This window comes from Myotis myotis, unplaced genomic scaffold (assembly GCF_014108235.1).
Source record: "Myotis myotis isolate mMyoMyo1 unplaced genomic scaffold, mMyoMyo1.p scaffold_m19_p_7, whole genome shotgun sequence".
Taxonomy (NCBI): domain Eukaryota; kingdom Metazoa; phylum Chordata; class Mammalia; order Chiroptera; family Vespertilionidae; genus Myotis; species Myotis myotis.
In genome coordinates, this window is record NW_023416379.1 from 76,169,501 (window position 1) to 76,183,367 (window position 13,867).

At 38.0% G+C, this 13,867-nt stretch overlaps 1 protein-coding gene across 9 annotated transcripts in view; it reads right to left on the minus strand.

The window, feature by feature from the left end:
* Positions 1-13,867, minus strand: part of LOC118660411 (muscular LMNA interacting protein) — a 239,608-nt gene that overhangs the window by 24,278 nt on the left and 201,463 nt on the right. For 6 of the 9 annotated variants that reach the window (XM_036317803.1, XM_036317801.1, XM_036317804.1 and 3 more), the window contains one exon: positions 8,256-8,462. The exons of the other annotated variants lie outside the window; for them this stretch is intronic. In XM_036317803.1, coding sequence (XP_036173696.1) covers positions 8,256-8,462 — 207 coding nt within the window. The remainder of the gene's footprint in view (positions 1-8,255; positions 8,463-13,867) is intronic. 9 annotated transcript variants of the gene reach the window in all.

The window sequence follows — 13,867 nt, forward strand, 5'->3', positions numbered from 1 at the left end:
CAAAATAGCACAAGTTTGAAAGAAAATATACAAACAAAAAATACATTGGTGTAGTTAACAATGGGGAACAACGCAAAGTAAGTAATGAGAATGAAAGGGAATACACATGTGAAGAAATTGGAAGCTTGAAAGGAATGAAAAAGCATTTTAGATGAAAGTAATGTCCTTCTAGTCAGGTTGATGGATTGTTCCTTCATTCCAGCACTAAAATCCCACAAATAATAGCTGGCATGTGAAAACTATATGAAACTGGGTACTTAAGTCAGAGCATGAAAGTTTTACCTGCACATGCCGCTCAACGCTGGTTACAGTCAATCCTACTATTTTTATTGCTATTTTACAGGTTTACATGTAAAGAAGCTAAAGCAAGAGTTTGAATTACTTTTCCAAATATAGAATTAGAAATTTCATTTATTCAACAAAATTAATTTAGCAAGTGATATCTTATTATAGATAGAGTTTGCAGATGAACTTTTAATTGCATTTTACTGTAGGTAGAATAAGTATAGGTATACTTACTGATCAAACCAGGATATTTCTACATGAGAAGGGCCACTAAAAATAACTGAAATCATATAGTTATAAAAATATTGATGGATTGACTGAAATGGTTTGTTACATTGGTAGACCTATACAGTAAAATATATCTTTTCATAAAAACTATTATTTTTTAAAATATATTTTTATTGATTTCAGAGAGGAAGGAAGAGGGATAGAGTGATAGAAACATCCATTATGAGAGAGAATCACTGACTGGCTGCCTCCTGCACACTATTATTAACGATTATTAAAAATGGTATACGTTTTAAAACTGACTCAGCTATATCAGGGCACATGGTGGTCCTCAATAGGAAAATACATTTTCCTCTCTCTGTGAGAGACCTTGAAGTGTTGCCCTGACCTCTAGCCATAATGAAAGCAGCCTGGGGCAGCAAGAAGTGGGAGTGGGAGGAGTGGTCAGGGCTGGGAGGGATGCTGGGCAGGAAGAATAGAGGTAGAAGATGAATACTCTCATGCTCTGAAGTGAAGGCTATAGTGAAACAAGTGAAGTAAAATGACTGCACAGTCACCAACTAGGCCTCGAATACTATAATTTTTGAAAACCGAAAGAGAAGATGTTCTCAGAATAACTGTGTATTTTCTCCTGGGGTTTCAAAGCTGTCTATCTATAAAGAGTCTATCCTTTCCTATAAAACCTCTCAAGCTTTCCCTGTAAATAGAGCCCTTATGAGTATGAAATCCCAGCCTTTCTCTTGCCAACAGATCAGAAAAGTCATCTAGATTGTGAGGGCTTAGTGCTCACTCCTTCCAGTTCTATTCAGAGACTGACCATGTGTTGTCTTTGTTGGTGCAAATTTAGAGAGACTCAGGGGAGACGAGGATAGGAGAGACAAAGATAACTTCCTGTCTACATGGCCTGTAGTTGTGCTCAATAAAAGAAAGAAAATATGCTCAATAACCGTTGGGATAGGAAAAGAGAAAACAAGTAAACAAAACTGCGTATTTAATTTGGGATGTGAAAGTAGGCCAGAAAAATTAGAATTTGAGGTTGATTTAAAAAGACAGGGGTAGCTTAGATATGACAGAAGATAGGAGGAATGAGGCAGAGGATGCAGAAAAGAATAAAAGTTAGAGAAAGCAATAAACTTTATACTTCTGTCCATTCTATGTATGTTAGGTTTCTCACCTGAGGGCAAGAAAGTAGTTAAGCCTCTCAAGGCAATGTATTAGTGCTGCCTAGGAAGAGAAATCTTTTTAAATGAACTGAGTTCTCAGAAGTAGAGGGTGGATTCCTCGAAGCTATAAACAAATGTGTTGTGCATGGTACTTTATGAGCTTTGAAATTAAAAAATTTTAAATGCATTGCAAAATGGAGGGGAAATTGGCAAAATGACTATGGGTGAGACATGACTTTAAAATAGCAATCCCTCATACCTAGACACACATTTCCTTTCTACGCTAATGTTTCAGTAATTATATGTAGCCCATTGCATAATACATCAAAAATACAGGAAGTTATCTTGAGTTTTGATAGACAAAGTTTTGATTTGCAGGATCCTCGACTTCAAATTTAGCCTCTGACCCTGCTTCTCTTTGCCTGTGGACTCTTTCTGGGGATTAATACCCCCCTCCCTTAGGAACAGTCCTCAACTGGTAACTGGCAGGATTACCCTTCACCCACCTCAGATTACGTAAATCTGGGCTGTGTGTTCTACACTGTCTCCCAGAGTGCCCCAGTAAACTCAAGTTCAGGTTATGTATAGTAGTCACCTGCTTGATGACACACCCTTTATTAGATGTCTTCTCAGTTTCCCACTCCCCTAATTGGTATTTCCTGGAACTACCTCCCAAATTAACTACCAATATATGAGTCCTCCTCTTAGGAAACCCACACTAAGATACAATGGATTCTCATTATCCTCCAGTAGTTATGTTCTCTAAAGTCATTGCAAACACAGAATTAGAAAATATTGAACCATTGCTCCAAGGGGAAATACAGGATTGTGTTCCTACAAGTCTAATAATATTTTCATCAAATGATCAAGCATAACCTTGTTTTATATGTGTTTCTTTTCAAAGACACCTTGAGTTTTGATTTATTAACACTGAACTCACAGCCAACAGCAATCTAACTCATGCCTAAAGGAAGCTTACCAGAGTTGTGTATTTTCTCTCTTAGTCACATCACAGCTTTCTTGCACTTAGAAAACACTAGACAGCACTTTAGCACTCTGCTTTGTCACCATTTAAACAGCAAAACACCAACAAGCACAAACACCAAAACACATAGTGCTAAATAGACTATGAAAAGGATAACTGTTTACAGCATGAAAGCTGAAACAAGAAAGCAGGGCATCACCTTGTTCAACCTCAACAGGGAATATGTCCACAAATGACCACAAAAATGCAGCAAATATTGATTTGAGGATCACAAATAAATTTTAGCAAGTAGTCAAATTCACAAATGAACTCTTGTGGAGTTTCTTACAGGAAAGGAAAGAGGCACTGGAGAGTAGAGAAGGATATACAGCATATCCAAACTGATCATTCTAAGATAGCCTCGCAAAGTTTACTTGATCCCAGTATGCAGGTAGCAATGCTTTCCCATGCATGGTATAGGGGCTGAGAAATAGCTAACATAGAGTCAATGAAGGCGTGCCCTGCATCTGAAGAAAGAAGAATGCAGCAATGTATTATTATATGACTAGAGGCCCTGTGCACAAAATTTGTGCACAGGGAGTGGGGAGGAGTCCCCTCATCCCAGCCTGCACGCTCTCTAGTCCGGGACCCCTTGGGGGATGTCTGATCCTGGGGATTGAGCCTAATCCGGCAGTCAGACATCCCTCTCACAATCTGGGACCACTGGCTCCTAACTGTCACCTGCCTGCCTGCCTGATAACCCCAATGCCCCCACTCCCCCGCCAGCCTGATCACCCCTAACTACATCTGCCTGCCGGCCTTGTTGCCCCTAACTGCCCCCCCTGCTGGCCTGGTTGCTCCTAACTTCCCCCCCTGATGGCCTGGTTGCCCCATTCAGCCTGCTGTTCGGTTGTTACTGTTACTGTGACTGAGTCCCAGACAATTTGCACAATCCTCTATTATTAGTATAGATTATCACGCCAGACAGGACTGAGGACACCCCAGTGGACACATAAAATAGCATAAAAATATCAGATCCTCCTGCCTTCACATTCCACCCCACCTATGCTCCCATGCCAATGCACTCCATAAGCTTGTTGGAAATTGGATACAGCCCTCAAAAGGGGAGATTCTCAATTGATTGAAATTGTACTCAATGCACTGAAAACCCCATAAGTTGACTCAGGTTTAGTTTCTGCTTAAAATAGAAATAATCCTAAATATTGAAGCATCTTGTGTTCTTACTGAAGAGATTGGGTCATTTTAGGATTTAACACATATTTACTGCTATATCTATAAAGTGAAAAATACCACCTCAGTATGTTACATCCTAGATAGACACTAAGATAATCACAATAAATATGAGATAACCTATAATATGCATGGATACCTTGGCACAGGCAAGGATTATAGAAATTGAAAGGAGAAAAATACTACTCTGAATGTTAGCACATGAGGAAACCACAGGGGAGGAAGGATACTTTGATTAGGTAATAAAGTACACGAATGAATGGTTTGCATAAATAAGGAGAGAAAGCAGGAAGGTATTTTACATGTGGAGAATGCAAGAGTGGGTTGAACAGTAACAAATCCCTAAAGTGTACCTGGAGGGAAATAAGTAGATCGGTTTAAGTAAAGTAGAATGCTAATAAAGAATAGTGAGAGAATACAACATGACAGGCTTAACAAAAGAATCCACTGAACTTGGTGAATGACTCGCTATGGGGGAAAAGCATGAAAAGCATAATAGATGAATCAAGTTTTGAAGTTGGAGAGTGAAAATTGTGGTGCCAATAACAGTAGTAGGGAAACTAGAGCAGAACTAGTTTGAGGCAAAATAAACAGTGAGTTTGAGGTGACAATGTGACATCCCAGAAGAAATGACAAGCAAGCAGTTGAAGTTATAAAGTAGGGTATTAGAGGAGAAGCAGAATTGGAAATGTATATTTGAGAAATATCAGTACTAAGATTAATCATGGTAGGCTGTGAGTGGGTGTCTGAAGTGATGCAATGAGCGAGAAGAGGTGGGGGAGGAAAAGTTTCCACAAAGAAAACAAAGAAGGAGCAATCTGGGAGTAGAAACATACCTATTATCCCAGCAGAAGAGCAAGAAGAAAAATTCAAGAGTTTATGATCCACTGTGTCAATTGCTACATGGGATAAAAGTTAGATAGGGGACTGAAGCAATTCAGCTGAGTTTGGTGACAAGCAATTTATGCGTGAGAGAGCAATTTTAGGAAAATGGTTGAGGTGAAAGAAAGAATGGGTTCAAGAGTATATGGAGGGGAATGGAGATAATGGCCATTGATCACTCTGAGAGAAAGAAATCTTGAAATTACTAGGTTTGCAGCATCATCAAGGAAAATGATGGGGAAGTGCTTCATTTTGCTTTCTTTTTTAAGGTTTCTGCAGACAAAGAAGAGGGTTCCAATGGAAAAAGACCAAATGGGGATTTAAGAAAATGATGGGGATGACACTGGGAAGGCTTATTCATAACAAGACCTAATTCATATGGTTCTTGTTCTGTCCCAGACACTATTCTCAGTGATTTGCACATATTAGTACACTTTAACCTCCTAATAGTCTAATAAGATAGATACTATTTTCAGAGCGTTGAAAAAAAAAAAGATAGATACTATTATCATCCTCATTTTATTGATCAATAAACAGAGGTACAGGGAGGTTAAATAACTTACCCAATATCACCATCTGGTGGGAGGGAGGTCAATAAATGAATGCAGACGTACAGACATCATGCTCTCATTCCACTGGGCTAAAGATTAAAGAGTAATGCCTCCCTTTATGAGACTGGAGAAAAGAGAGGCTATACTGGCTTACTCTAAGATGAAAAGGTAAGTGCCTGAGCATAAATGGTATGACATCATAGGATAGGGCTCTATCTTGAAAGAAGGAGAAGAGGGTAGGGATTCGAGTAAGGATTTAGGAAACATGGAGCCTGATGAAGATTTAAATGAGAGAAGCGCACACTACAGATTCAACAGGAGAATAAAATCTGTTAAACACCGTCTGTAGACCCAGTTGACCAGGGACCATCAAAAATAGTTAAGCCGCCGAAACCGGTTTGGCTCAGTGGATAGAGCATCGGCCTGCGGACTAAGAGGTCCCAGGTTCGATTCCGGCCAAGGGCATGTACCTGGGTTGCGGGCACATCCCCAGTAGGAGATGTGCAGGAGGCAGCTGATGGATGATTCTCTCTCATCGATGTTTCTAACTCTCTATCTCTCTCCCTTCCTCTCTCTAAAAAATCAATAAAATATATTTTTAAAAAAAAATAGTTAAGCCAAATTCATTTTGGCTCTCCTGGGGGAATGGTGGGAAGATTAGAGTTTGGAGACAAGCCTAGCTGGTAAAGCTATAAAGTTAGGCCTATGGATGACATTATGGTACTGGAGAAAAGTTAATTTAGATGCAAGATTATGTTTTAGAATGGCAGGCAAGAAGTTATTTCAAATAATAAAGATACGTCTTGATAACTTAGTATGCTCGTGGACAATATTTATAACACAGGTTGGTAAAAATAGATATCAAATTGGGTAATCTATATTATAAAAACCTAGTGGCCCTAACGCCATAACGACCAAAGACCAGTGCGGGTGGGCGGGGCTGTAAGTGCAGCGAGGTGTGCACGGGTGGGCGGGGCTGCGTGCATGGGTGGGCAGGGTTGCGCGATTTTGCGCTGGGCTTCTAGTTTATATATATTTAATAGGAACAATTGAAGTATAAGACTAAGCAATTTAATCTTCCATCAAGAAATATTATCTTATTACATTATTATTATTTCAGATATAAATGTTTCTTTATTCAAGATCAATAAATTTCAGATTCTGAAAGACAAATTTTATTATGAAGATTGTGTAGACTGACTATAATTGTACAACCTCAAATTATTTTTCTCATATTGTTTTTCACAGTCTGACCAAGCACAGGCTAACATATGGATTAAATATTGTCTTTATCCTTGCCGAATAGCTCCAGAAAACACTACCAAAATATTTTTTAAAAGAACTATTTAATGCAATCAATGCATATAAAATATAATTATAACCCAATCATAGATTGCAACTTATAAGAAAATGGTATGTTATTAGTAGAATTATTAACTCTATTTAATAGCTAAATGCATTTCATAGATGTTAGTAAGCATTAAATCTGAAAGAATTTTAAATAACATACAATCATTAAAAATAATATATTTTCTCTGAAATACTTTTTTCTACATCAAGAGTTGGAAACAAATAAAGCTCATACAAATGTCATTCTGAACTTTGCCCAAAAATATTTTGTTTGTGGAAAATGATTATTTAGAATGTTTAATTCAGGGTTCATCATTCAGTTGTGATAGATGCTATTAAATATAAACAGCACATTTTTCCTCATATAGTTGTGTTTACTTTTTAGATAATTCTCTGTGTTTAAACTGGGCTTATGAACTTTTTTTTTTTTTTAACAATTCAGGGCCCAAGTAATATTGTTCCACTGCATTCTGGAATATATGGCCTTGACTGCTTTTTAGGCATAGAGGTATATTCCTAAGTTATAGAGAATTTGCTAAATAAATGCTTTTAAACAAGATTTTGAATTTTTTAAAAAACATGTAATTGCAGGTTGATTTTGACAAGTCAATTCTTTCAGGAAATGTTCAGGGTCCGAGAGTTTGTACGTGTGAGGATGACCTTCCAGTAATGCACAAAAGAGGGCACTTATATGTAAGCCTGTGTGGTATTGGCCCCTTGCTTCTAATAGAATCTTTATGATTGTGTTCCAAAGCCACTGTAAGTATTTTGCTTGTTTTTAAAATATATGTGCATAGTTTTAGGTGCTGAACACCTCATTATTGTTTATATCCCATCAGCACAAAGTATGAGGCAGACACATTTTACAGATACCTGCTGAAATTCTAAGTATTTCTTTGCCCATTGAGTGCAAGTGTAAGTGCTTCCTCCTCAAGGCATTTTTAAGAAGCTTTTTAAGAACATTAAACTAAGATCAGAAGATAAATTAATAATAGGATATTGTAAGGCAGTGGTTCTCAACCTTCCTAATGCACAACCCTTTAATACAGTTCCTCATGTTGTGGTGACCCCCAACCATAAAATTATTTTCGTTGCTACTTCATAACTATAATTTGCTACTGTTATGAATCATAATGTAAACATCTTATATGCAGGATGTATTTTCATTGTTACAAATTGAACATAATTAAAGCACAGTGATTAATCACAAAAACAATATGTAATTATAGGCGACCCCTGTGAAAGGGTGGTTTGACCCCCAAAGGGGTCGTGACCCAGAGGTTGAGAACTGCTGTTGTAAGGTTTTAGAAAATTTCTTGGGATTTCCACCCTAGATTAGAACAGGAAACAACAAGGAATGCAATAAGGAAATGACTTTGAAAGGAAAAACAAATATTTAATAATTTCCCAAGGTTAATTACTATCTTTTTGTAAAGACATGTGCCTTAATATAAATATTTAATACTCTTACTATATTTAAATATTCTTAATATATGTTTCCTCCACACTTAAGTTTTAAAAGTTAAGCACAAAGAAGGTTCACAGCACAGAATAGTTCCCATTTCAGCAGGGAATTCTCACCTTATTATATACGTTGTGACTAAACAGGGTGTGGGAATTCTCCTGTTCGTCAGACAGTGAGAAGGAGGACAAATGACTGAAGGGTCCTGGGGTAAGACAGTCAGCATGTGAGAGGGTCTGTGGATGCAGCAGGGACTTAGCAGGAGGATAGAGTCTAGTCTGATATAAAGGATGGAGAGAAACAGGCTTGTGAGGGACTATCACATCCTGGGAAGAAGAAAGGCATAAAGAGTATGTTAGTGGACAGAAGTCAAACTCATTTGGAATTAAGTCTAAATATTATAGATGCTATGTCAGAATTTCTTATTAGGAAGAAGAAAACCTCATACTCAGGTCCCTTACAAGGCATCTGCTTCCATAGTGTATTGCTGTCTCCTTCAATAATTCCTGTCTTTCTCCACCCCTAGCGACTTCTACAGAACTAAACACATGCCTTCAGCATCTCCTAAAGGATGCCAAGTTTGTAATCTTTGAAAGTACTGAGAGGGGAGGTGTTTAAGGCAGAAGAGAGCTTGTCCCAAAAGGGGTAGATGGGATTAGAAAGCATTTGTTGAAGACGTAGGCAACAGTGGAAATTAATTTAAAGGTGCTTGCGACTGGTTCGGGAAGAAATTGGGGGGAAAAGGGGAGAGCATTGCAGAGGATATTAATGTGTGATCAGGGGCAAAAATACTGGTTTAATTCATGGTACAGTAAGTTGTTGAGTTGGGCTGAGTATGAACGAGGGATCGGGTAGAGGTGAGTCTAGAATGAATGAATGAGGTCTTTAATTCCAAGCAATGTATTGTTATGGAGAGAAAGTGAAGTTAGAGCAAACAGATGAGTTCAGCTGTACAGAGGAAAGTTAATGAAGTCTAACTTGAGTGGTTCTTTAACCAGGAAAAGGGACTAATGCAAATGACTTTGAGGAAATAGGAATTACCAGATGAGGCCATGGATTACGTGAAAGGAGCAAGGAAACCATGGGTGGGAAGTCTTGAACCTACAAATTAAAGTTACAAAGAGGGTCTCTCTAATACCTACAAAAGAGAAGGACTACTTTTTTGCAGATATATAAGTTCCTCTTGTATTTCAAGCTGAATCCATTTTGCTAAAACCATGTATTGTTAAACCATTGAACCACTGACTGGTTTTCTAAAATTTATGTTGAATGTGTTGACTGTATCAATAGATGTACCCTTCTACCCACCCCTTTTTATATATTTTTTAATTGATTTTAGAGAGGAAGGGAGAGGGAGAGAGAGATAGAAACACCAATGATGGGAGAGAATCATTGATCAACTGCCTCCTGCCACTGGGGGTCAAGCCCGCAACCCTGGCATGTGTCCTGACTGGGAATAAAACAGTGACCTCCTGGTTCATGGGTCGATGCTAAACCACTGAATCATGCTGGCCAGGATGCTACCCCCCTTTTTAAAGCAACTGATTCAAAACTTACTTTGCAAACTAAACTTTCAGAAAATTTAAAGTAAACTCTCAGAAAATTTAAACATTATAATTCTAATGTATTTGTTTGTAGAATTAAGGGATTTAAACCCTCTGTACCTTGAAACGGTGACCGTGTTTTATTTTTATTAGGTTCTTGTTTATGCTTCAAGTGTTTATTTTACATATTGAGAAAATCTAAATAATTTCACACATACACATGTAAAGCATACATTATTATAAAAAAAAGATAGCACCCTATGTACAATAGCTTGTATTTTATTTGTTTGGATTTTTTTCCACTTAACAGCTTTGGAATACTTCTATGTCAGAAAATGAAAGCTTTAGATTTCCTACTGAGACACATTACTGAGTTATCTCAATGATTATAATTGCCATTCCGTTGATTCTCTCAGAAGCTCGAGTTAAATCAACTAAAGTATTAAATCACTTACCTTAGTAATAAATTTACCTCCTCTTTGCCAGTTCTTATATTTTTTATTCCTTTCTTTTGTATAATTCTGTTGGCTCATACCTCTAATATTATAAAACAATAGTCATGTTAGTGTGCAACATTAATGGACTACTGATAGTTTTGCCCATTAAAGATGGATTTTAGATTGAAAGATGTTCTAATGTTGTTTTTATTTCTCAATCAGCTATTCCATTATTCAATCAACAACTAATTACATTTCTTAACCAGTGCGAAAAGTGATTAATATGAAAACTGAATAGCAAGCACAAGCCTAGCTGTGTAAGAGAAAGGCAGCATCTTGAGGGTGAAGGTGCCTACAAAACGATGAGCTGAACAGAGTCTCTGGTTTATATTCTGGCTTCAGCTTTCCTTGCAGGGTTTAAGAACCCATTCTGAAAATGTCAGGAGACAAGCCTGTCATGGTCCATGGAGGGCCGAGGGTGTCCTACATGGCGGAGTCTGACAGGGTTGAAGTTGAACCAATTAGGAGGAGCTGTGCTGTTGTGGTGAGTTGTGCTGCTGTTGTTTTTTTCTGGTAAGCTTGCTGTAGCCAAACTCCATCTCTTTGGAGTCAGTCAAACCTGAACACATCTATCTATACGTAAGGTCAGACAGTGTCAGCTACTCCAGGTAGCTGGGCAGAGAGGAAAACAGAATTTTATCCACACTTGGAAGCTAAAGAGAGCTAGGAATCTTGGTCAGGCTCCTCTGAGTTCTATCTGGCTGACTCTACAGGACAAAAGTGAAAGGATCCTTGGTAGTGACAGCCTCAACATGGACATCCTGTTCCAATCTGTGCTAGTTGTCTTCTACGCTTTGTGTAAGTTCTTATCCTGTGATTCTCTTTTTTAAAATACTTTTATTAATTTTAGAGAAAGAGGGCAAGAGAGAAGAATTGATTGATTGCCTCCCACACACCCCCCTACTGGGGAATCGAACTGGAGACCTTTTGGTGCACAGGACAATGCCCAACCAACTGAGCCACACCAGCCAGGGAATCCTATGACTCTCTTTACCAAAATCCTGGGAACTTTCTTTTCTTATCTCCTGTGTTCACTCTCCTCTTTCCAGGGTCCCCTATCTTTCTTTTTCTTGGTTTATCTCATATTTACTGGGCCCTAAAGGAGCTTCCTGGGGGAAATGGAGCATTAGAAGTAAAATTTTTACATTTTGCAGGTTAAAATTTTTCTTCTGCCCTTACTTTTAAGTTTTTGGATATAGAATTCTAAGCAATATTATTTCCTTCAGAACTTTGAAAGCATTGCTACACTGGAACAGTGTGACTATCCTGTTACTATTTTATTCATTTGTTTTTTAAATTTTTTGTATAGATGATTTCTACAGCTTTTCTGTTTTTCCAGTTATCTTTTGTCATTTCTAATAAGATCCTTTGTTTTGCTTTTCTTATGCACAGAAAATTTTATTGTTCTTAAAATAACAATAAAATATTTGCTGTTATTTGCTGTGCTGAATATTTGTTTACTTTTATTCCTTTATTTATTTATTTAGCATACTTAGGTTCATAAATACTCTTCCAATGACTGTTTTAACTGTATCTCATAAGTTCTAATAAATAATAATTATCTTTTATTTTCCAGGTAGAAATTTATTTTGAATTTCCTCTTTAATCAAATAGTTTGATCTACTTTAGATGATTATTTTTCCACATAGTTATCATAAATTGAAAAAATGACAAAGTATTTTATCACTAATTTATTTTATTCTCATCCTATCTCTTACTTTTTGCCTTATGAGTGTTGATGTTAAAATAGTCAACCAATCATATTTTCCCTGTAAAGTTTATTCTCTAGCACATAAGGGGGTCTTATTTGTCTTGCTTAAGAAATGTTTGACCTGAATTCAGCTGCTCATTATGAAGACTATAACCTCTCCTTTTTTTTTTGTTTGTAGTATCTGAAATACTTTGTCATCTTCAACTGTCCCCAGTCACTTTGTGTTTTGTTTTATTTTTTTATATAATTTTATTTATTTAAGAAAGGAAGGGAGAGGGAGAAAGAGATAGGAGCATCAACAATGAATGAGAATCACTGATCAGCTGCCTCCTGCACACCCTACACGGGAGATCAAACCTGCAACTTGGGCTTGTGCCCTCACCAGGAATTGAACCATGACCTCCTGATTCATAGGTCGATGCTCAACCACAGAGCCATACCAGCTAGGCCCCAATCACTTTGTTTTAACAGTATGAACTTAAAGATCGATTCTGTTTGTTATGTAGTCTGGGTGATTCCCCACCCCTGCTCATTTTTCTTGTCTTTATCTCCATAGTAACTAAATCTTTCTTGAACGACCTGTTTTTGCAAGAGGTTCACATGTGGAAGGACAACTGCTGGGATTGTCTTTGTGTTTCAAAGATACAGGATTTGGGTTGTGAGTTTATTTAGACTTTATTTTTCCTCAAATAATGAAACTCAGCTATGAGGTACTTTACAGAACAATCTGTCTGCGTCCAGAATGCCACAGAGAAAGAGAAAACCTCCTGTAAGTAAGAATCCTGTGTGATTCAAGATATACTCTCACTTCCTCTGCTTCTCAGAGCAAAATCAGGTCTGGCATCTCTATTGCCAACATACACATCCATGCAAAGACAAGGGATTTGGAGGTGTGACTATTAAGGCATATCTCACGTGTTCAGGAAGAGTGTTTGCTGGCTGTGCTCTGCAGTCACTGTATCCTCCCTCCACTGGTTCCCAAATGCACATTTGCTCGTTCTCTTCACTGGCTTTAGCAGTCCTTTAGCTGTCACCAATTTTTGTTTGTTTGTTTTAAATCCTCATTCTAGTATATTTTTTCCACTGATTTTCAGATAGAATGGATGGGGAATCAAACCTTCAACCCTTTGGTCCATGGGCCAATGCTCTAACTACTGAGCCAAACTAGCCAGAGCATGTTTATATTTTAATAGGAGATTATGGTTTTGTTTATCTTTCTTTTTGCTTTTGAATATCAAGATGATAAAATGTAATTCATTGCTTACTTCACACCTGTCATATTCCAACCAGAAACCTCATCTGTATTTTTGAAAAACAAATATTCATAAGGTATTTTGAAGTTTGTCACTTTTTAAAATACTTTGCCTTGAGATAACTTCAGAACATCTGAATGATCCAAACATTTATATATGTATATATATATATGACATAGAAATATATATATATACATATATATATCTTCACTCCTATATATCTATTCCTATATATAAGAATCTTTACTATATATATAATTATACATAAATGTCTACATCTTCCTTGTCATCATAGCTTATCTGTGGATGTTGATATAACTGCACCCTGAATTTATGATTTTATATATATATCTACACACACACATACACACACTAGTGGCCCAGTGCACAAAATTCATGCACGGCAGTGGCGGGGGGGTGTGTGTCCCTCAGCCTGGCCTGCACCCTCTCCAATCTGGGACATCTCTCTCGCAATCCGGAACTGTTGGCTCCTAACCGCTCACCTGCCTGCTGCCTGATTGCCCCAACCACTCTGCCTACCGGCCTGCTTGCCCCCCCCGCCAGCCTTCTCACCCCCAACTGCCCCTTCTTGCCAGCCTGATTGCCCCCAACTGCCCCCCATTCACCGGCCTGATCACCCCCAACTGCCCCCCCCCGACAGCCTGCTCACCCCCAACTGCCACCCCCCACCCCCCGCAGGCCTGATCACCGCCAACGGCCCTCCCC